Below are 24,217 nucleotides of genomic sequence, written 5' to 3' on the forward strand. Positions count from 1 at the left end.
CAGGCACAGTAATAGATAGCAAATGCTGCTGCTGACCCCAAATGGCAAGTATGCGATAGTGTACATCCAGTGTGTTTCCCACAGTAAAAACAGCTAGATGTGGCATTTGAACTGCTGGTCATGTCACTGCCTTCCTGGAAAATGTCAAGGGAGTACAGCTTAGGCAAACATTTCACATTGCTAGAGGGAGCGCGAGAAAAAGATCTGCTTTAAGCATCTTCCCTTACATTAATTTAAGCCTATGTTGTTATAATTTTTCCTACTTTATGTTGAATTTTGGTGCAGCTGGATGATAGTTGTTTCTGTTCTTCACTGATATGCTCTTTAGAAGTGAGCTATTATTTCACTTTTTCAGATAGGTCTTACCTTTTTTTATTAAATGCTTCCTGACTAAATTGGGTCCTGTCTTTTGAACATGTGAATAATTAGTGTCCAGCAATCTGGCTGGCACAGATCCCATTTGGCATAACTGCGATAACACTACGTGGGCATTAAATGGCTGTGTTGATTTTTCTAGTATCAAGAAATTAACCCTTAGAGGGTTTTGTAATCAAAGAAACTGTTGCTGCGAAGCTTTTCTAGCCATTGGTGTGATGTCAGGTCCTTGTGCAATGTGTTTTTTGATTGGCAGCCCGGTCTTGCAGAACTTTTGCCAGCTTAAACTCAAATGCTGCCAGTTACATGATCTAAACTTTTCATCCACAAACTACATCAGGATTATTTTAAAAGCTGTCAAGGTACGGCACTGTGATAAATTTTAATACTTGATGACTGAAGAGATGCTTGCTTGAAAATCCAGTTTATCTAGAAGAATCCACCTTATCTAGAAATGCACAAATTATGAAAATTACCTGATCAATGTGTATGTCAATAAAAGACAAAAGCAAACCTGTATGCTCTGTAAATAGATTGGTCAGCTTGTATAAAGCCACTTGTGACTCCTTTGCTAAAGTGATTAAAATCCGTGAAATAGAAATTAGTGCACAAATTATTTCTAGCTATAAATCTTATTATACTGTTTTGCAGTTACAAATTTTGTTTTATTTTACCTAATATACTATGAAACATGATTAGAGAATTAACTTATTTTTATTTTCCTTCTTAGTATATGTAGTTGGTATCACTTTTCAGCTTGCTGACCATGTCTGGTATTAATTATAGTTAGTGGCCATTTTTAGGAGTTCAAAGACTTTTCTCTTTTCAGCGAGTCAGCTGACACAGGCTGCTACTGCAGTTCCCATATTTCAGAAAAATCAAACTTAGCCTGAAAGAAGGAAGGTCGCAGTACTTCAGTAACATTCTGTCAGAACTTAAATGGGGGGCAATATATTGAGCATAATATTAATTGACTTTGCAGTCAGAACTGTAGTTCTGTGTGTGTCAAGTATAACCCAAAACAGATTTTTTTGTCTGGGCTAACCCCCTTCCAAGGGCTGCAGAACTTCCTGCACAGAAATGCTACATATTTGATATAGCCTGAAGTCTTTTAAATTACATTTGTTTGCTTGTTTATATAACGCAATAAATTGTCTAAGTTAATTACTTTTTCAAATTGCTCAGAGGTGGTGATTATATAAAGTGTTTTGGAGATCAAGAGTGATGTGTAGCTTGTCTGAAAATGAGCTCATTTGAGAAAGGAGAGAAGAAAACAAGTGAATTCTTTTACCAAAAACAAATAATCTGGATAAGTGGGAGAAATCATCCTATGATAATGTTAGGAGTGATTGACTGCCAGAATGTATTGGCACAGAATTTGTCTGTTTTCCTTGCGTTTTCTCAGTGCAAACTGTGACCTGAACTGTTCATTCAGTGCAGTCATTTCTGCTCAGGAAAGGAGCCACACCTTGGCTTTTTTTGTTTCAGTTTTTTTTTCTGCCCGCACAGTTCTCCTGTGACTCATTGCTATCTGTTTGTTTTTAAATGTTAGCAAAAGTCAGTTTGGTTCACCAGGAAGAGGGCAGCTTGCCTAGTCCATTTTGTTCTTTACTCACATTCCACCTTAGAGGCAAATAAGAGCCAGAACTGCTCCAGCCAAGTCAGGCGATTGCCATTGGAAAGGAAAATAAAAGTTGCCTGCCAGCCTTTGCCTGTTTGAAAGAAACATGAGATAACTGGAACTTTTCTGCCTGTGTCCTGTCCCTTGAAGTAAAAAAGGGTTAACTTGCTCTCATTCTCTAGGATTGTTTTCCTGAGCATTCTGCAGCTTATAGCTGGCAGTGATGCTGGATGCAAAGAAAATAACAGCTTGGGTTGGTTTGAAATAACGTTTCAATGAGGACACCTTACTGGAAAGAAATCAATTGCCTTTTATATGCACAGTTCTGCTTCAGTATTTGTTCTGAATCTAGAAAGTATCGCTGAGTTTGCAAGAAGTGACTGATCTTATTCTCAATACGCTAGCCAAGCCAGCAATAAAAGCCAAGATGCATGTTGTAGAGATTGCATTGATGCAGCTTCTCTGCCCTTCTTTCTGCTAGAGGAGGGGTGACTGGCGGGATGGGATGCAGCTCATGGTAGTCACCTTTTTCAGAGGGGGGAGTGGGGTCGGGTGAGCTTCACTTTTAGGCAAGCCTTGCCACAGAAGCAGCAGTCTCGCCTTCCCTTCCCACTATCCTTTTAAATTGCACCGTTAGGAAGTTGGCCCAGATGCACAAGTTTTTGTTAGTATTCTCCCTCTTGTTGAGAACTTGCGACTACAAGTCAAAGTAACTTCATTTAGGCTCCTAATCTTGGGTTGGAGCTGATGTAAGGGACAAAAAAAAATTTTGTTCTCTATTTTAGCAGTTAGAACACAGTAGTAGGAAAATATATTGTTTCTGTTACATTATCACTGATTTTAAAGAGTATTCACTGCTGTACAGTGCTGGCTTTTATGAAGTTTTAGTTCTGTATGAGAGAAAAGCTGCTGGTATTCTGCAGGGAGGGTCTTTCATCTTCAGTCAGTGTGGGAGTCCATTGTAAAGCACCAATTGCACCTATTTTTTAGGACAAAAACTTAGAAAAATCTAAGTTTTAGGCAGTTCCAGGAATGCAGCTCAAAGACTGCTCTGGCACAGATAAGTCCATTTTGATACCAGTCTACAGGATGGATTTTAAATGTTTTGCAATGAGGAGACTGACATCTAAAGTACATCCAAACTCCTTGCTGCAAGCTTAGGTGCAATAGGGAGTGAGTCTTATTTTTACTTGTCTAACATGGTTGGAGGAATTTTTTTTTTTTGGTGTATGCCACAATAAGGTGATAGTATAATTTCAGAAGGTTATCAAAAGGCTTTACTTAAGCTTAAAAGCGCTGTCAAGAATAGTGTAGCGGTGGCTGAGTTACTCATGTTCATGAATGAGCAATGCCAAAAGAAGCAAAAAATGTGTGTTAATATAGAAGCGCCAGATCAGCTGAAAAGCACTGTTATGTTTGCAGGCTAATTATTGTAAACTGAAAGATTTTATTTGTTTGTTTTTTAATAGAAAGCCCAAAACAACTGAAAGATTTTGAAAAATTGCTCTAGTTCCTCAGGTAGTTACTAGAAATCCTTCCGAAATGAGTGTCTCAAACTTTCATTAGTAGATGTTCCTCTGTGGTGATCAACTGCTTAAACCACACTAAGCCTGTAGGTGATGGCTAGGAGGGGAGAGTGAAGCAGTGCCTCATTAGCTGTAGAGGAATGAACAGTCAGAGAAAAATAAAGTCCTAAAGGCAAGTTGCCAAAAGCCATTTAGCTGTTAGAAAGCTGTAAATGTTTGGCTCACGGTTTTCCCTCTGGAGAACTACAGGGCAGCTAGGCTCTTTAAAGGCTCCTCATGTGAAATCATTAAAAGACTAAAGAATATTGAATATGAGAAGCTCACACTGGTGCGATCGCACTGTCACTTGAGTGTCAGAAGATTAATACTAGAGTTGAGAAAAATACTCATCACAAAGGAGATCTGTTGGTGGCTGATTCTTTTCTCCTAATGAAATCCCTACCAAATAACATGGTGTTGCTCTTCTTGGATTTCATGTGCTTAGTCTACGTGCTCTGGGCTAAGCTGTCATTTGTTCTGTAGCTTTGAATCCCAAGGACAAGCTTCCAGATCTGGTTTTATGAACCCACTGTTGGAATGTAATTTTTTCAGTCCAGTACTAAAATAAATGTCTTGGAACCACATCCTCAAGTTCTCCCAAGCTGCTTCAGCTGCTTTCTTGGTGCTGCACCCTAGAATACTTTAGGCTGTTTAGCATTTTTATGTTGACATGTGCAGGAAGGCAGCAGCACGTCTTACCAAAGAATTTCTTAATGTTGCCAGGGGTTTTCTTAACATTGCCTACACAGGTAAGCCTGAGCCTGAGTCCATCCCCCTACCTTCACAGGCCGACACATAATGAAGTTGTATTCACAAACTTATCAAGGTCTATCTTAAAACAGTTTGATAGTATGCCAAAACTACTCTTTTGGGAGTCTTTTCCAAACTCTGGCCTCTGCTGGTCAGAAACCTCTTTAATATTTTGAGTTTAAATTTATTTTCTGAGCAGGGATTCCTTCAGACGCAACGTCCTTTTTGCTTGAGTAGCTCTTCTTCTAGGGCCTTAGGCTGCTAATGTGTTGTAAAGAGTAATTTTATTCCATCCCTGTCTCTGTTTCTCAAGGCTAGACAAGAAAATTCTTAATTCTTGTTAAAAAAATGAAACTCTCATTGCCTCAGAAGTCTCATGGCTCCATGTTGTACCCATATTTGGTACAACGTGAATTCATGGAATAGTATTCCAGGTAAAGTTCTCAAGAGCCCTGTACTGTGGCAGTAATACTTTACTATCTCTGTCACAACACCTTAATGCGTGTGCCTTTTCCACAGCTGCACTGCAGTGGGGCTTCACCCCATCTGTGATTTCATAGAAAACTCACTGGCTTTCTCCCCTCTGCACTGTCTTGCCTCTGCTTCCGATTGATACTATCATTCAGCAAAAAGTCTGTTAACTTTCTTGGTCAAGGTAGCTGAATGGAGTATGTTACTATAAACGTCAATACTTAGCACAAAATTAATACTTTTAGAAGTAGAGGTTGCAGAGCAAAATGAAACTTGCAGTTTGACCCACATGTTTCATTTTGTCATAATATCTTTAGATCCACAAGTAATAGTAAAGAATATGGTAAATGTTGTTACTGCAGATTTAAGTGTTCACATTGTAAACCCATCTTTTTGTAATGACTTGTTTCTCAGAATAGCTGAAATTTTCAGTTTAAACATCCCCTGCTTGCAAAAATTAACAAGTAAAACCTAGAAAGAAATACGGTTTTGAATCTAATCCTGTAAATTAGATCAAATTCTTATTGTCTTTATTTTAAGCAAGTATTGGAGTCCATAGGGTTTATGTGCACTTTTATGTTGGTGGCTCTTTTATGAAGGCACACAGTTGAAATATGTGCCCATACTTGGTTTGTTTATGTCAATGACAAACATAAAGGATATATGGAGCCAATTATTCTGTATGAGTAGAGATTTTGGTGTGGTTTGATGAAGAGTATATTTGAATTGATGGTAGTGACAGACTGACAGACAACCTGGAGACAGCCTGGAGAAGGAGAAGCAAGCCAGACAAAACTTGTAGTGTCATTCTGGAAGAAAAAAAATAGAAAAGAGACCTTTGTATCAAGTGAGAACTGATGAAGTGGTGATGCAGCAAGCAAAGGAATTAGTTTTCCTCTCTGGTGAGGGAAAGGCAACCTGCAAATCATCTTAAACGAAAGTGCGGAAGAGGGCCTAGCTCTTGCACCTGTTTTCCTCTTTGAAGTGCTACAACTTGCAGTACTAATCTTTGAGCTTGCTGCTTGATCCCAAGTAATGCAGTGAATCAGGTCAATCTTTTCATTAAATGTGCTGAACTGTTTACTTGGTTTAAGATTTTGTTTTGTTTATTTGCAGCAATGACAGATGGGTATGGATAGGAATGAATAAGAGGAGTCCAGATTCTTTGGGAACCTGGCAATGGAGCGACGATAAACCTGTAAGTTAAGTTTTGACTAGGAAATGCCATGTCCTGATTTTTTCAGCTTGGACTGGGTTTAAAATAAATTTATAAATATTTTAAATTAAATATGGCAGATCTTACAACAGATGAATAATTCAGAAGAAGATTGTGCACTTATGAAAGAGCTACCATCCAGGCACAATTCCAATTAAAACATATTTTAATAACATTAATCTGATTTCTGTCTCTTACATTAAAATAATTTAACAGAAATATAGTAAGAGAGCAATATCATAATAAAGATGTAAGAGGTGGTGGAGAGAACAAGATGTCTTCATGCCACAAGAGAGGCTGGGGTTTATCAGTTCGTCTCCATGATATGTTAGACTTCTCCAGAAATATCTTCCTCACTGTAATTGATTTATTTGCCTGAAATTATTAGTTCAGCTTTCTCTGTAATAACAGGTATGCAGACTCAAAGCTCTTTGATCCAGTGACTGTCTGTTAACATATGTTTCAATAATGCTGAACATAATGAGATCCCAGGTTTAAATAGTCACCTCTGGGGACTGCCACAGCGAAAGTGTTAGTGAAGTAATGATTCTTTCATCCTGTCCCTCCTGTAGGTGACTAGTGTTATTATGCCACTTGATTATCTGGAGGATGAGTATGACACAAGAGACTGTGCTGCTTTAAAGGTTAGTTTCAAGGTTTTTAATAACAGCATGCATATTTATACATGAAAGTACTTGGAAAAAATACTTTGGCCTGTGATATGTTGAATTTAAGTTGATTGCTGAAATGTTTTCTTAACTGTGCATAGTAAAAATTTGCTAGTGTTTCCTTTAGGAATCTACGCCTATTACCAGTTTTCCCTTGTTTAAGCAGTTTTTATGAATCAAGTGCTGTGGTAGTGGTAACCTTTCCTAAGACCCTTTTTTAAGCTTCTACTAAAATATTTTAATAACAAAACTCTTATATGTTGCTTAATGCCATGCTATATAGCTCTTGTATACCATACATTACACTCAATGTGGAGTCAAAAACAAAAAAGCAAATAGTACTCTACAAGTAACTTTTAAAATCTAGACTATATTTTTTTGAAGTGGAAGTAAATTAAGAAAATGATTGAAACATGAGTAGGATGCAGTAGTCAGGATAGAGTATGTGTGATAGAGTGTGTGTGCTGTTTTTTTGTATGTATTTGCTTATTTGCTTGTGAAATAGAGCTGTAACTGCTGTATCAGTTTTTAGTTCAAAATGTCAGGGCTATACTTAATTCCTAATTATGTTCTTCATCATTGTTTATTTCGGTCTTGATGGCATGAGCTGTAAAACGGCCTTTAAATTTTCTGAAGCATCACCTGACTTTTTGTAAGATCATTCCAATATTCTCCCTTCTAGTAACCTAACTTGAAACACCTCTGATTTTAGGATTTATTGAAGGAAAGGATGGCTGCATCCCTTTGCTTCTGTTCACAGCCATTCCCCTCATTCTCCTCTCCTATGTTTGTGACCCCAGGCTGAGAAGCTGTCTTCAACGTTTAGCTAATAAAGATTTTAGACAAAAGGAGAGTAGTTTGAAGGGGGCATTGTGACTATAGTCACACCTATAGTACCCTCCCTCCACTACTCGTTAGATTTAGACACGCGCTCTTTCAGTAAATGATGCAAAATTCTCCTTATTGGAGAGATTACCGAGGGTGATTTCAGATGTTAAGCTTGATTACAAGAGAAATAATCCTAAATAAGAAAGATTATTTCTGTTCCTTTTTAGATAGTTTGTTCTGTGAGAATGAGAATCCTTTGGGGCAACAACTTGTCACAGGTCATTCAATAATAGGCATAGATGAGACCCTATGTGCTACAAAAAAGTGAAAAAACAACAAGGAGAGACTGCTGTGTGTAGACTCACCTTAAACTCTTTGCCTAATTGGTTTACAAGCCCAGCTAGCATGGAGGATATCTGAAGTTATAGTTGTATCTTGCCACTTCTGAAAAATCAGTTGCGTGGGACTGACAACACAGTAGCACACGCTGACTGTGCTGAAGTACTTTTTAATAGTTTCACTTCAGAGGCCCATACTATACCAGCTTGATTCCTTGTTCTTCCTTTTATACAGACATTTCAGTTTTCACGGAGATCGTTTTGGAGATACTATTTCCATGAAGGTAGAGAACTGGAATTTTACCTGAAGCCTTTTGATTGTGAGGCAAGACTTGAATGGGTCTGCCAGATAACAAAAGGTAAACTGTATTTACATCTATTTATTCACATAAAAAAGTTTGGTGTGTTTTTATTTCTTCAATGTTAACAGTTTTTGTGACGTAAGATCATTCAGATTTTCAAATGAGGCTTGAGTGCTTTGGTTCTGGCTGGCTGAGAGCAGGCCAGCATGTTTGAAATGTTGCTTGTTATCGAACTGAAAATGGGTGATATGGAACGTGCAGCAGAGAAATGTGACAAGAGCTAGGATTATGAGCATCAGATGTTCATTATTTTTCTTGGTTTTCTTTTTTGTGCTTCTGTAAGGAAAAGAGGGGTATCACTGGGCAATAATGCTTTATCATTTCCTCCCTGAACTGGTACAGGTCAGTACATGAGATGTACTGTGTCAGATGCAAACAGACACATGCTTAGAATAATCAAAAACTCGAGTACCAAAAAATGACCATGAGGATGGAGGATTCAGTACCACTGCTGCCATGTTCTTTCTTGATCCGACAGGATGCTCCGTGAAGGGAGAAATGTCTTTTCGTGTGCACAGGTCCTCTGTTCACAGGTCCTCTGTTTTGGTGAGGTGGTATAGGTCACGAAGTTGCAACATCTGTAGGCTTTATTTAGTCTTTTTTAGTGATATATGTAACTAAATGCACACAGACATCTCACAAATGCAGTTTGCTTCTCACTGATGTGAATTAGTCCCTTACTCTTCTGGTAAAATTGGTGCACTGGCTCCTCACTGTAGTGTGGCAGTGAAGTGGGAATGCAGAAAGAATGGCATGGCATCTCTGCACAGATCCAGGGTTTTTTCTTGTAGTACTAGAAATGATGTAATTCAGTAGGCTTTTATGTTTTGGTTGCACATTAAAAGGCTTTTCAGGGCATGAAGATTTTTTGCCCTGGGGAAATATGGGTAGATGTACTATTACTTTGATGCTTGTCTTCTGCTTAGGAGAAAAAAACACAGACTTTTAAGACAGAGGTATGCAAAACTCCCATTACTTTTACATCAGCCTGTTTTAAACTGTTAAGCTTGTATATGATTTCCTCTCTTTTTCCATCACGCAAACAGAGAAGAGTGAATACCATCCCTCACTTTCTTTATTTGTGACTACATTAGAAAATGTACTTGAAATGACTGTTCCTTTCTCCTCTGAACAGGTAGCACTCCAAAGACACCTGAGTGGTATATACCAGGTAAATAGACTTTTTGCATATTCTTCCATTATGTACATGTAGTTGTTACTGCTGAATATATTTCATTACTGTTTTGCTATGTTACTGCTGTAATACGGTTTTGATATCAGCAAAGGTCATGACTTGCAGAGCTTGGTTCTGAGAGAGCTCAGAATGCAAGAATGAATGTTTGCTTTTCCCAGTGTCAAACTGATTTTTTTTTTATTAGATTCAGAAAAAGAAAGAATCAGTTTTTCAGGATTGACTCTTCATGTGTGTGATATTTCTTCCGCATAGATGAAATTGGAATTCATGGAGCCCCACTTGTTGTTGATGGAGCAGAGCTGTGGTTTGTACCAGATAAAAACCTGAGCTTCCAAGAAGCTGTTTTCTACTGTCAAAAAAATGATAGTGAGTTAGCCTCTGTGGAATCTTACCCAAAACTCAGGACAATACTATCTCAAATAGAAAAGGTAAGGAGGTGTAATCTAACAGATTCTTTTCATTAATAGATGAAAATTTTTTTTCCTTAATTTCTTTCTTTGTCCTGTTGAACTTAATAGTTCTTAATTGTATGCAAAAGCAAAAGATGAGTTGAAAGAAAAGAGAATTATTTTAATGTTAGTCTTGTAAAGTAATTTTTGGATTTAAAAGTAACCTTAATAACAGGAAAGAAATCTTCCCAGAGAAAGTACTATAATGGAACCACCATGTAAACATCCCATTGTCTGCAAATACTTCACTACCCATTGTCCCAATTCTTAATTTTATGCATGGGGTAGCACATCTTTTTTTTTAAAAAAAACTGATGAAAGAATTTAATTAGAAATGCATGATGGTCAGATGGCCTCTACAGAATAGTGTTTGTGGTGTTCGTAGCATGCAAGTATGTTCTGTTAAGGAATCTTATAAAAAATTTAATGTTTCAGCACCTCAGTTACTACCTTTCTTTAGTGCTACTGTTTGTGAGAATTCATTACTTCCTGAAATTAGCAGCTTGCAAGCTCTCCGTGAGATTTCTCCTGACCACTTCCACTGAGGCTGTTTCTGGGGAAAAGTACTTAAGTGTTTTACTCACTAAATCTCTGGCCTTTTCATGATCTATTCATTGCTGGGCTATCTGCTAGAAGAACAGGATTGTTCGAAGGAAGGAAGGTCCTTTGAATCCACATTAGCTTTGGGGAACGTGCAGCTGTGTCCTGGCTGTCTGGTAGTGCTGCTATGGACTTCGCGGGACTGATACATTTATCATGCTCTTAAAATAGCGCTGAAAGATTTCCCATAGCTTTATCCAGCACAGGACAAAATGGGGGCTTTTTTCTAGTAGGTGCAAGGGTCCATCGGCTTGGCATATCGATCTCAAATTGTTGAATTTTTCCCCTTGTTGAAGAACAGTAATTTCTGTGCATGTGAAAGAATGTTATAAATCAAAAGGAGTTATGTCATTGATTTATCACTGCTAAAGTCTGTAGATCTATCTTTATATAAGGTGGTAAAATCCAGGGGTTTGTTCTTTCTTTTTTTCCGCAGTTATCGAACAGTGAACAGAAGTGGTGGCTGAAATTCATTGATTATGGCTACAGCTATCATTCACCGTATGTAGAATAATTGTGGGGTGCCTTACTGTAAGCTTCTTTTGATGTCCTTTTTTAGGAGTATAATTAACTAGAATAGTTTCTAAAGGAAAATACTTGATCCCCAAATATGTAGAGCTCACATCTTCTGTATCATCGCAAAGAAGTAAGATAAATAACTTAAACTAAGCTAGAAAACAAAATAACATCGTTCAGTGACATTTTCCTCTTCCTTTTGTTTCCATGTACCTGCACCATATTCTTGCCATGCCAGATTTAGATCATAAAGTACCTAGGGCAAGAAAGAGAGCAAAAGAACTGTATGTTTGATAAGACAAAACAGATGGTGGTTAATACAAGAGTTGTGTGCACTTAAAAAGTAGGTATATTTTAAAACAAAATTGTTGAAAATATTTTAATTAGTTGCTAAATCCTGACTTCTGTTCCTATTGCAAGCATTATCAGCATCCCAAACAGCTAAAGTGCTAATTGTACAATTCATGTGGAACTCTTCACCTTCAAATTACTTCAAACTTTGATCTCAGTCCTGCAAAAATTTATACATATTTTACATGTGTATGCATGCAGTTAGTGGTACAGACCCAGATGAAAAGGAACAACTTGATTTTAATCCAATTCTTGTGTGTCTGTCAGAGCCTCTAGACTTCAGGTTGTTGGGCTTTCACATCTTAATCTTGTCATGTGAATCCTTGAAATCTGTGATCCTAATAGTTAAGGTATTCCATTGATCTTTGAGATACTTTTATTTGATTTCTAAGCCCACTTTTATGTTCTGTTAACAATTGGGGAACTGAAAAAAGATTCTGAAGAAACTCTCTCTGTTGACTCTGAGGATTTGCAGACATCTGAGGATAGGGAATATGAAATCAGTGTAAGATTTCAAGATGCCATTTTTCCAGTTAGCCAATGCCAAAGTCTTGCAGAGTTTATACTATAGTTCTGTAGAGCTGAGATGCCTTATAGTGAACCTTGCAATGTGCTCTTCATGGCTGCAGCTAAGGATCATGCACTTCTTGTCAGTAAAAATCTTAATGTGTCAAAATATTATAGGAAAATATTATAGGAAAATTATTATTATTATATCAATTATTATATCAAAAATATTTTAGAATGGAGGAATGTGGACTATGGCCCATTATCCTCACTTGTCCCGATAATGTGCTAGCAGTTGCAGCATGGTTAATTAAGGAATAAACACTTACCTTACTTCTGCACATTTCCTGAACACATTTAATTTGGACAGGGTACATACCTACTGAACCTACCATGTATCTTTTCCTAGTCTAGTTCCCTCCTCTGCTGTCCCTTTCAGTATTATAAGGCATCTCCTAGAAACAGTTATCAGTCCAAATTTTTGTATGCAGTGGCTCTGTTGCTGTTAGAATTTTCACTTGAAGATCATATTGGATTGACTCTGACATGTTTTTATCTAGTTTGCAGTTATTTCCACGCTTCCATGGTCAGTTCTTGAGGGACTGCTGGTATGTTTCTAGAAAGAGCTGGTATAGAGGTAAGTTTTTTTTTTTTTTTTTTTTCCCCCCGTCTCTCTCTTATTATATTGAAAAAGTAATAACTGTTGTGCCCAGACTTTGATATTAAATGCAAATTGATGTTTAACTAGGACTGAATGGCTTGTCGACGATAAGCTGATTTGATTTTGAATTATTTATTTCTTCCTTATGGTTGAAGCCTTGATAGTATTTTTTCGATAACAAGATGCAAATCCAAATTCAGTTGACAAAATTTTATGATTGATTGTCACTCCTTTTGTGACATTAATTCAAAGAAATCTGGTTTTGCTGGTTACCTTTTTGTGCATGTGCGCTACATATTCTGTATATTCTCATATTCTGAGTTCTGGAAATTAAGTCTTAGAGGAGCTTGACTGAGTATCTGCTACTGCATATACATACAGAGGTGTGAATTTCACTAGGTAGTGGAGTCATACTGGAAGACGTACACAAGGTAACAGAAAAACTAGCTGGTGGTACTTGGAGCTTCTCATTTCCTTTTCTTAACATTGCTTTATATTGGGAAAAAGGTATAACCCCTGGCCCACAAACAGTTCTCCTCATCTATTATTACTTCCACTTTAGAGCCCAATTTCCCCATTATTCTGTTGTATGCTAGTGTCCTGCTGACCTGTTTTCATCTCTATTAGCCAAAAATTTATCTTCGCTAGAAAGCCAGTCCAGTTACTTATGGAATCGTGTAAAGCTCTGCAGGCCAGACTCTGTCCATAGAAATGTTAAAGGGATAGAAATTCCCTTGGCTTTAGTGGGCATTAAATTACACACCCTCTGTGCCAGAATACGAGATTAGTCCTCCTGTTCAAATTTTGCATTTCATGATTTGTCTGTTGAAGTTACCTCTGCCTATATGAAGTGCTACTAAAAGTAAGGGTTCATAATCTAGTTCTTCAGCAATAATATATCATTATCTGATGTAAATCATTTATATTTGTCTTTTGCTCTGCTGTTACTTTTAGTGCTTTATATTGCATAGTACTTCACTGTGACTGCCCTTAAAAGGGTTTTGCCCTTTTCATTGCCCTTTTTCATGCCATTTTTATTGGTCTCTGTCATGTCATAAAGTATGGATGGCAATTAGAGCATGATAGTCATTACCATAACTTTTTTAAAACTTGTATTTCTGCAGACTACCCAGTTAACTGCAATATGAAACTGCCCTTCATTTGTGAAAAAAATAATGCCTCCTTACTGGAAAAACATGATCCCAGTTACCGCCCAGTCAGAGGAGATTGTCCTAAAGATTGGCTTCGGTTTCGGGATAAGGTAAGGAGATAATACAGAACAATCATCACTACTTATTTTTCATAGCCTAATAGGCTGGAGTGCCCTGCTGAAAGAGGTAAGGAGGTAGCTCCTGGGATCAGAAATGGACTGGGAGGTAGTGTTTGAAAACTATGTGCAGTGATTAAAGTCATCTGGTCCACTTCTGTCTCTTAATCAGGATTGAAAGCTTTTTAATTTCAAAGAAGTAATTTTCAGGTTTTTCATTTTACTCTCATCACACTTTTAGGCCCAAGAACTTTGGCTGTGTTGTCTAATCGGGCTCTGCTTTGAAGGATTAGAAAGGAAGATGATGAGACTTCTATGGCAGAAGCATCTTCATTCACTCTCTGACTAACCATTAGGCAGCCAGCAAGCTGGCAGACATCCTGCTTCCTAAGTCGCCCTAAGGACTTAACTGAATAATTAGAAGCAGCTTTTAAGGTTGAACCAACAGACATTAGAAGCCATACTGTAGGAAACTTCAGTACTAGCTTTCAGGGCAGTCATTTAAAACTTTAGTGAGACTATGATCCCTATTATGTGGCCTGTCACTGTTCTGTACGTACGCTGAGGTATGCATCAAGTGTGTACATTACACTTGTGCCAAGGTTTGCAAATTTACTTCATATAATTGCAGAAAATAGCTTTTTGGGTTCCTATGTAGTTTCTCCCAAAAGATAATGTGTTGCAGTGCAGGTTCCTGGCCCAACCCAAGCTGACTTGAGAGTTATGCTTATAAGTATTCTCAGTGTTAAAACAGAACATGATCCTGATGTGGTCAATTAAAATCACTGAATTCTGACCCTCAGAGAGTGGGGGGTTATTCAGTTCGATTATTCATCATTTTATACTTAGCTATTCTGTCAAATCTAGGAAGAGATTCAAGCAGCTAGTATCAGTTCCCTTGTTTCTGAGAAAAATAGCTATATTTTCTTACAGGAAATGGGAAGTGAGTTTTTAGGGTTACTTTAAGAACCTTTTCTTATGAGCTCTTTCTTAGGAAGCAATGGTAAGATGAAAATCGATTTCATTATGTTTACTTCACAGTGTTTTCTAAAGATGAATCCCAAATCTCTAACATTTAATGCAGCTAATGAAAAGTGTGTAACTTTTGGAGGCTCTCTTCCATCGATCTCAAATCAAGCTGAGCAAGGTATGATTGTGAATTGGGGGCACTTTTAGTACAAAGCTTCTCTCCCAAATTCAGTATAGTTTTACTGCATAAGTACTTCAGCATAAAATCACTTGGTTATTTGCAGGCATACTGGGAGCATTCTAAAAAGCCAAAACCACTTAAAATACGTTGTCTATTGTTGCTTGCACCACTAGAAACATAAAATAGAAATGCTGTCAGCAAACATTTGGTCCCATTCATCGAGCAGCTTCTCTTTATAGCCTTATCTGTTATGGAAAGAAGAAATTGTAAAACCTTGCATTAAAGATTGCGGGTAGAAAGGTCGATGGATGAAGAATTCCCTCCCATGCTTTGCTTTGCAAGTTAAAACATATCTAAGGCTGTAGATTTTGCACTGCGAAGATCACCCAGGAGCTGCTCCCAAGATAAGCTCAGCTGTGTGTTGGAACAAGACTACAAGCACAAAGCCTTCTGGAGCACGTAGGACCCTCCATGTGCAAGCATGCTGAGTAGCTTAATATGCCGGTCTGTCTAAGCAGACCTGCTGCAAGCTGCCCAGGAGAGCAGGAGGGCGGAAGGCAGGGGGACTGCAAAAGACATGAGAGTTTGTGCCACCCTTGGAGCCTGTCCCTCAGCTGTCATATAAATGTAGTCATTGAGGTGAGTGCAGTCAGGGGGAAACGTATTCACACTGGCTGCAAGTAGTATTCAGCAATAAACTCCTGCTGAGTGAGACAGCTGTATTTGCATCTGTATTTGTGTGGACCACTAATAGTTGTCTGCAGATATATCTGAAATAGCTTGGTTGAATTCCACAATGTGAGCAGTGCTTGCTTTCTTTTTAACCAAATAATCTCTTGCCAAATGGAATATAGAAAGAAGACTAGGGAGGCCACTACTGTACGGGCAGGCAGCGTCTGAACGGTAGTTTGTTACTGCTGTCATGGGGGATGAATAGGGCTGTAACCATACAGGTAGATACACGTCTGAGTCCTGAGTGTTCTGGGACTCTTTTAAGATTTGCAGAAGCGTAGCATTCTCAAATATTGCATAGCAGGATCTTTTGTCCTGTTTTGTGCATATGGAGGTGTTTTTATTTGTTTGTTTTTTCTCCCCCCCCCCCACCATGTAATGAAGGCCATTTACATAGGAAATGATGGCAGAGTCATCTAAAAGAAGCATGCTCCTTTCTGTAGGCTGCTTCTGCTCTTCCCAGTGGTGTAACGAGGGTGGCTAGCTTCGATATGTAAATCTTCAGTGGGTTTGTCTAGCTTAGAAAATAGGTTGAGGCTAGTCTGGCATGCGGCTGATAGTTGAGACGTGTCAGCAGTAGCTAATTACATAGCCTCAATTTGTCTTCCTGATCTAGACAAGCTCAGTGAATGTCTCTGCTGCCCAGAGGTTTACTGAAGCCCATTGTTTCTTGCCAGAAGGTTCACTAGAGGGGACTGATTTAGGATTTTCCTGGCTGAAATTTTTCCCAACTAAGTCTGACTTCCTTTGTCCTGTCCTGCTTTCCCTGATGGTGGGGTGGGAAAACTCTGCCAGAATCCAAGAAACGGTTCTGCTTTGTGGCATGTATCAGTAGGAGAGAAAGATGAGGGATAAGACTCCATCAATTCAGAGAAGGTGGGAGGGAACACTTTTGTTATCTCTGTGGGGAAACAATAGAAGATCTTAAAGACCTGTGGAAAAGTTGCATCTGAAATTTGGATTTAAGTGCAAGGAGACAAAGAGAGGGGAGAACTGAGACAGAAGCAAGTTAAATTTACCAGCTGCTCCTCAACTGAGAATTTGGAGGACAAATACCTATAGTCTGCTCCTTTCAAATAAAAGATAACACACTTGTTGATTGTGGAGGGAGGGGGATGATAAGTTAATACAAATGGAGTTTGTGTTATTTATGCAAGCTGATTTTTTTGAGATGTTTGCTATGGTTGTCTGTACCGTAATATGTATGTTTACTGTGCTACCCAACAGATTTTATAACATCCTTGCTTACTGATATGCCAAAAGATATTTGGATTGGTTTGCAGTTTTTGTTCAGCACAAGGGAAAACAAGTGGATAGACGAGAGTAGACTGTTGTATAGTAACTTTCACCCACTCCTGACAGGAAGATTAAGGAAAATCCCACTGGATGTAAGTTCTGGCTATTGGACTTCTCTTGACTATTGTGTAATGAAGTTTGGAATATTGACTGTATCAAAGGAAGAAAAAAAGAAAAAAAAAAGAAAAAAAAAGAAAGAAAAAGTATATAACAGACCAGATCTCCCAAATGGTGGTCTTAATTGGCAAATACAGTGACTGACAGTAATGGAGTTCTGTTTACCCTTATTTGGATGACATCTCCTGAACTGAGATAGGAAACACTGAGGGGTGAGGGAAAAACAACTATTTAATGGCTTTCCTGGAATTTCTATTTATAATTTAAAGACTCCATAAAAACAGTCATCAAAAAGTTGCCATCAATAATTCTTGGTTCAGTTGCATGTAGAGTGCATCTGTAAACGATTATACATCAGTATTTTGCTTGCTGCTCTACCCAAGGTGAAGCATAATAAATTTAATGGAATCACAACCATAAACAAGATTTATTGCAAGTGTTGAATAGTTTCATTTAATGTTCTTTCCCCATATTTAACTTAAGAATTCTTTCTGAGTCCAAGCACCTGGCAGTGTTTGTAAAATAGGTAAGCTGTATTGCACCACTCCTTTGAAAACTTCTTAAACAAGTTCAGACAGATCAGGTTCTCTTAGCCTTATGTTTCTTTCACCTTTTCCACATCAGTATGTTTATACCTTATTTGAGTCTGACGAGCATAATTCTGGTTTTCAGCTTTTTGATGAAGAATTTAACAATCAATGTGGTGTAATCCTCAACGATCCCAAGTCACAATATGTTGGAACGTGGAACTTCACTGCCTGTGCTGACAAGCACTTTTTGGGTATATGCCAGCGGCCAATAGGTAAGTCTGAAGAGTCAAAGTAAATTAGAGCCAGACTCTGTTGTTAAGATTGGTGTGCCAGGAGACCTTTTAATGTATGTAAATTGTTGCACTTGAAGAGCAAGATTCTTGCAGAGACTGAACAGGTATTTTGGAAAAGCATTGGGTGGAGAATGCTCTGGGGCAAATTTAATCAGCCATAGAGAATTTACCCTGCCTTTTTTTTTTTTTTTTTTCATAGACCAGTTCTATAGCCACAGAGGAAATCCATCTTTCCAAGACACTCTGACCATATAGTTTCAATGGAACCATGCTTTTGCTTGTAGGGGCTTTAATATTCTGTGGATGCAGATGTCATGTACATCAAGGGGTGCAACAAATGATTCCTTTTCCCCCTTTAGAACTGTGAAAGAGAGAAGCTCTAGGAAGGGATCTCTCAATATTTTCCTCCTACTTGAACATCTCCTGTGATTTTTAGCACTATCAAAACATGAGGTAGTATTGTGTACTCTTGAAGTTGAAATCAGTCTGCCCAGAGCGAACCTTGGGGGCATACATGGAGAGTGATAATTTGCAGTGATGCAGCTTTCCCTAGCTTTATGCAGAATCAGATCCATTGGCATAAGTAGGGCTTTCTTTATTTGAACTAAAAATAATATTCTGGTGTAACTATGGAGGTTGGTTGTCACTGATTACTGGAATCTGATCAAACACATATAGCTGCTACTCAGACTTAATTAATGCTATAGGCTAATATTCAGCATATCCACTTTCGAGTATGTTCCTCTTATTTAAATAATAATCCTTTTAAGTAACTCATATGGTATCTTCTAAAAAAACAGGTGTGCAAAACAAACTCCCAAGAAAATATACACCTGACTTTGATTCTCAAATAGGCAAAGTGATTTTTTTCCCCCCCTGTAATCTTCATCTTTTTTAGTTCATTACCAAATACTTTTGAAACTTGAAGTGTCCAGATTCAAAGTCTAGATGGAATAGGTGTAGCCAATTTAAAAAAAAAAAAAAAAAGGCAACTTATATTAATGGAAAGTTAATAGTATATCTTTGTAGATCAGTATGTTGTCTGGACTAATCAAAACACTGAAAACACTGAGCACTTCTTCCTAGTCATCTCTCTAGAGGTGAAATGAGAAAGGTTTTTGGACTTTTGGACTGCCAGAGAATGTGTCCCCTGGTACAGTCTGGCCTTATATGACAGTACTGATGTTATCATTTTATTGGGGATCTTAAGATAATTCAGGTTGTCCAGGAGGTTGCAGGGACAGCTATGAGATCAGACTTGCCTAGAGATCCGAGGGGAGAAGACAACTCAGATTCCTTGGGAATCTTGGTGTGATTGTGATTAGCACAATTTCTTGAGACATTCGGCATCAGCAATTATATCTCTCTTTTTTCAGAAATGGGCACTTTCCTTACTAACATGTTTCCAGTTTGCTACCCCTTGTTACCCCTTCGTATGTGATGACACTCTTGGTTCTGTGGTTCTTTTTTGAAGCTGTTCACTCAGTGAAAACATTTGGCAGCAGACACAAACCACTTCAAACAATCTGTTTCAGTATTGTCACTTTTCTGATTTTTTGAAAGTTGCAAATCATGCATAAATACCAGATTAATACTATGTTTCTGTGTTCTTGTGTTTTGGAAAATGACCCTGTCAGCCTATCAGTCAGCCATTTGTATGCTGTTATTTATACAGTGACTTTATTTTTCTCTCTTGGTAAGCCTTTTTCTGCTTGAGCTACCTGTGAGATACCTTAAATGCCAGTAGTTTTCTACCTTTTGGAGACCCAGCTTACTTCTGGTTGTGTATAAAATTTTGGGGCTTACGAAGTTTTGCCATGGAAATGTCTGCATCTTTTCTGAACTGCAATTGCCAAGCATCGCTGAGCTGTATGAGTTCAGCAGGCTGTTGATCACTCTGATAATACTCAGTAATTAGAACCCAAATGATGAATTTCACTCCTCCCTATGCAAGGTGGATTTTGTGTAATTAGTTAAGCACGTTTGGATGCAAAAATCAATTGCCACTATACCCGTGGACAGCAGCACAGAATCTCAGGACTATGTGAGAGACTGTTAAGATCTGCATATGCAAGGTGTATGGCCCATTAGGTTTACATAAGCATAAATCCACAGGCTCCATAGAGATAAATTAATTGGGTATAGTGGTTTTCTGAATATTGCCATAATTGTTTACAGTTACAGAGTATGTTTTTTCTTCAATAAACAGAGCTCTTAATATTATTTAACAGTTACTTAAAGCTAGGAAATCTAGAAAGATGTAAACCCAAGTTCCTATGCGCACGTGTGCATGTGTAAAAATGAGCTGCAAATGATTCTGTTTTTTTTTTCTTCTATATATCCTCTGTCCAAAGTGTCAAAGATCTTTGCTCCTAACTATTATCATTAGCATAATTTACTGCCTAAGAAAATATTTTGATACATATTTCTAGGGAGGAGTTCAAACAGGTTTTTGTGTTCTTGTTACAGAGAAATTGGGAGTTTAAAATGTATTCCAGTCTTTAACCACCTGCTAACTGGATTTCTTAATTAGGTACAGGAACTGCTGATAATCAGACAGAACAAGTTCTTAATGAAACACTGACCTATCAAAATACTCAATACATGGTAATTCTGAAGAATTTGTCCTGGAATGATGCAATGGCTGCATGCATAAGTAACAAAATGCAGCTGGTTAGCATCACGGATCAGTTCCAGCAGGCTTTCCTTGCTGTTCAGGCTGCCCTTCATAATTATCCACTGTGGATTGGACTCTTCAGCAGAGATGTAAGTTTTATATTTTCCCTCAGACTGTGGCTTACAATTTTTAGAGTTGTGTGAAACAGAAACAGAGAGAAAGAAACACAGTGAAAAATTAAAATTTCTGGGATAACCAATAGTTGTTTCCATTGGCATCTGTTTTCCTTTAGCAATAACCATCTGGAGGGTTTCAAGATTAATGTACTAAATCTCCAGGTCTCTAAGTTACACACTTAGTTGTTGAATTCGACTGGATGAATTGATGAAGAGGCAGCGATTCTTTTATAAGATCATGGGATGGAAGGATATAGTGTAGGGTAGCAGCAATATATATTACTGAATATATTTGTCTCTCTTGTTAATGAGTAATTGGTGCTGCCTTTTAATATTATGGAGTACCACTGTAAAAAGACAACTAAAATCTATTTTAAGAAGAAGAAACCAAAAATGGTAAATAAAATCCAAAATTAACCCTTAAAGTTTTCTGGAGGTATATTTCTATAACTTAACTTAAACTCTGTAGTTTCTTAATATCATTTGTGCCCCCTTTTTGGGTTATAGGGGGACATCCCTGAAACAGGTTAGTGGTTTTGTGTTTTTTTTTTTTTTTTTCCCCCCTTCTGTTTTGTCTTTAGAAAAGTCAGTGCAGTATTTACTGCTTTGCCTGTATTAGCCAGAGGACCTCTGGGATATCTTCAGTGTGGACTGAGAGCTTTCTCAGCTGTTAAATCCTGCAAAAAACCCCAAGCCATCTCATTATTATTGTTATTATTATTTTTTTTTAATGTCGAACATATGAGTCTTGAGGTAATTGCAAGAAAAAAGTTAAAATTGGTTTGAAAATGACTTACCTGTAAGGGTTAGTGGTGCTCACTCGGCATCTGTGGTGTTACAAGATTACTTTGTCAGTAATGGGCTACTGAGTATTCTAGGCAAAGTAGGAAAGAAAAATATAGAAATGTGTATGCTTTATGGAGAATATATATATTTTTAAAGGAAACAGGTATTTAATCTTAATGAAGATGAGAAGACCAGGACACCTTTTCCCCCCTCCTCTTTTGAATCTTTATCTTTAAATGAAGATCAGATGATTCATTTTGCTGTATACAACTCTGACATGCACTAGCTTTTCACTGTTGCAACACTTTGTTATTTGGGCACAATTAAAAAGTCACATGAAAGGAAATTATAATGAAACTGGTCAACAGAACTTGTTATTCCAGTGCTGGAATCATAGACACAAAAGAAAGATATAAGATAAATGAAATTACAAAGGAGGGGGATTTCCTGAAGAAAACTTTTAAATCTAAGATAGGATAGCATGCTTGTTGTACGTGGGTTTTTTGTTAATCCTGCTGTATCCTCCAGGGCAGGAACACATTTAACTTATAAAATCAGTTAAGTATTTAACAGATTACTTTCAACTCACTGGAGTGGAGAAACTGAGGTGAGGCCGTATTCTCAGATACCATCAGTTTTCCAAGCACAGATAATTATACCCAGCACTGATTTGCAGGTGCAAGTGATGTAGTTTGGACATCTCATTGCCAGGCCTTCCTCAATAAGCATAGTAGTTAGACACCAACATTTGATCATTTGCCATCAACTTCAGCTAATTCACATTTTTGCAAATGCAAAATAACAAAGCTTGTTATATGGTAAAGAGCTGATCAGATTGTGAGAGTAGTGGAACACCTACAGTTCTCATCAGAGATGCTGTGGACTCCATCCACTTAGCACCTTCTAGCCAATGTAAATACATTATCATCATGTGATTTGCTGTACCTAATATTTTTCAGTGTATAAGCTCATCCCTTTTCCAATGCTAGGGTGGAAAACATTATGGCTGGTTGGATGGGAAACATGTTAGTTTCAGTCGATGGTCTGAAGATGATGAAGAAACAAGTGAAGAATGTGTGTTTTTGGATACTGATGGCTTCTGGAAAACTTCTGACTGTTCCTCTGAAAATCGAGGTGCTATTTGCTATTTACCAGAAAGTATGTATCCTAACATATTCTTGACAATACTTATGAAAGTTGCATTGTTTTATTATGAAGCATATTTGAGTATTACAGATTATAATTTAAAAATGGCAACATTCAGCTTTTACATTTCCCCAAACAGGCTGGTTTGCATATCGGGGGAAGGGGGGTGGGACTTGAATAGACCCACTGATCTTAATCTACAGGTTACTTAGAACTAAATCCAGGATTTGGGCCAGACTCATATTGTCAACTGATTTTGCCTTTGCACTGTTTCCATGAGATTTTTGCATACTAATCTCCCTCTCTTGCACGTGGAATAAGATTCAGCCTCTGTACTATTTACATCTTAATACTGGAACCTTCAGCAATCCCTTCAGCTATTGAAGTCCATACAGGGTGGGAGATAGGTGACTACGTGGAGGAGAAAGATAGCAGGTAGACACTGAGTTGAAAGGTGCAAACTGAAGTCTTCCTCGGCTCCACATAAACTGTTCTAAGCATACACCTATTATAGCAAGACAGCTAGGGACTGGACAGCTTTTTGGGGATACATGCATGGCACAACCTCTGTCTGAAAAACATAAAGCAAAGATCCCTTTGAAAGATCATCACAGAATTCTTCACCATGAGACCATTATAATTTAGGCTTTTTTGGGGGTGAGGACACAGTTAAAGCCATTGCTGTACATTCTGAGTCACAAAGATGTATGCTTATGATTATGAGATCCTTAACTATTCAGTGCTTGCAGTGTGACCAACTGCAGGAAGAGCCCTTCTCATTAGATAAAGCCACAAAACTGGGATGTGTCCCCAGTATAGAGTAGCTCTTGTTTATTATGATGGTCTGCCTTCATACAAGAGCCAATAAGAGCTTTTAGTTACTGGTCCATAGTTTTTAGCATTTTTATCTTAGGGATTGTATTCTTAAACCTACGTAACAGTTGTAAAAAGTTGTAAACATCTGTATACTCCTTCCACAATGCTTACTGTTACTTTTGTTTGTTTAGAAATACCTCTGTCATGCAAAAACTGAAAGCAGTGATATATATTACACATTTAGAGGATGACACTTAATTTGTGTCTTACAAGTTTTTTAATGCTATGTGAAAATGTGTTGTGGAGTGTAACCTTAACTGTTTTATAGTCATGTCCTGAATGTCTTCTTTCCCTTCCTTAGAGAAGACCAAAAAAGAACCAGTTACACAAGTTAAATGCCCACATAAGATTAAAAATACACCCTGGATATCATTTAGAAACAACTGTTACACTTTTACAATAACAAAGAATAGATGGCGAGAACTGAAGTCTCAAGAAGCTCACCATTTATGCAAGAAAATGAGTAAGTACTTCTTTATATTACAGGCTATTTATAGATGCATCAGCTTGAGGGAGGTTAGTTTTAGATCTGAATTACTGTATTACAACAACAACTAAGTGAGGGTGTAAGGAGCTTGTAGCATTTGGAAATGAATGCTAGTGATGCACTGCCTGATGCTATTTTACCCTCACACTACTCTGGTAAAAATTGCCAGAGCATCTGTGGGAGATCTTGAGAGAGATATAACTAGGAATTATTGATTTCTGAGATCTCTGAAAATGTAAAAATTTTTTTTGTTTATTTAACACCTACGAAT

At 37.7% G+C, this 24,217-nt stretch overlaps 1 protein-coding gene across 2 annotated transcripts in view; it reads left to right on the forward strand.

The window, feature by feature from the left end:
• Positions 1-24,217, forward strand: part of LY75 (lymphocyte antigen 75) — a 50,313-nt gene that overhangs the window by 15,323 nt on the left and 10,773 nt on the right. For both annotated transcript variants that reach the window (XM_067299143.1, XM_067299142.1), the window contains exons 14-27: positions 5,899-5,980; positions 6,571-6,642; positions 8,068-8,191; positions 9,330-9,365; positions 9,642-9,817; positions 10,875-10,939; positions 12,373-12,449; positions 13,598-13,734; positions 14,782-14,887; positions 16,850-17,010; positions 17,708-17,837; positions 20,392-20,624; positions 22,427-22,595; positions 23,761-23,922. In XM_067299143.1, coding sequence (XP_067155244.1) covers positions 5,899-5,980; positions 6,571-6,642; positions 8,068-8,191; positions 9,330-9,365; positions 9,642-9,817; positions 10,875-10,939; positions 12,373-12,449; positions 13,598-13,734; positions 14,782-14,887; positions 16,850-17,010; positions 17,708-17,837; positions 20,392-20,624; positions 22,427-22,595; positions 23,761-23,922 — 1,730 coding nt within the window. The remainder of the gene's footprint in view (positions 1-5,898; positions 5,981-6,570; positions 6,643-8,067; positions 8,192-9,329; positions 9,366-9,641; positions 9,818-10,874; positions 10,940-12,372; positions 12,450-13,597; positions 13,735-14,781; positions 14,888-16,849; positions 17,011-17,707; positions 17,838-20,391; positions 20,625-22,426; positions 22,596-23,760; positions 23,923-24,217) is intronic.

The sequence above is a fragment of the Apteryx mantelli genome, chromosome 6, assembly GCF_036417845.1.
Source record: "Apteryx mantelli isolate bAptMan1 chromosome 6, bAptMan1.hap1, whole genome shotgun sequence".
NCBI lineage: Eukaryota > Metazoa > Chordata > Aves > Apterygiformes > Apterygidae > Apteryx > Apteryx mantelli.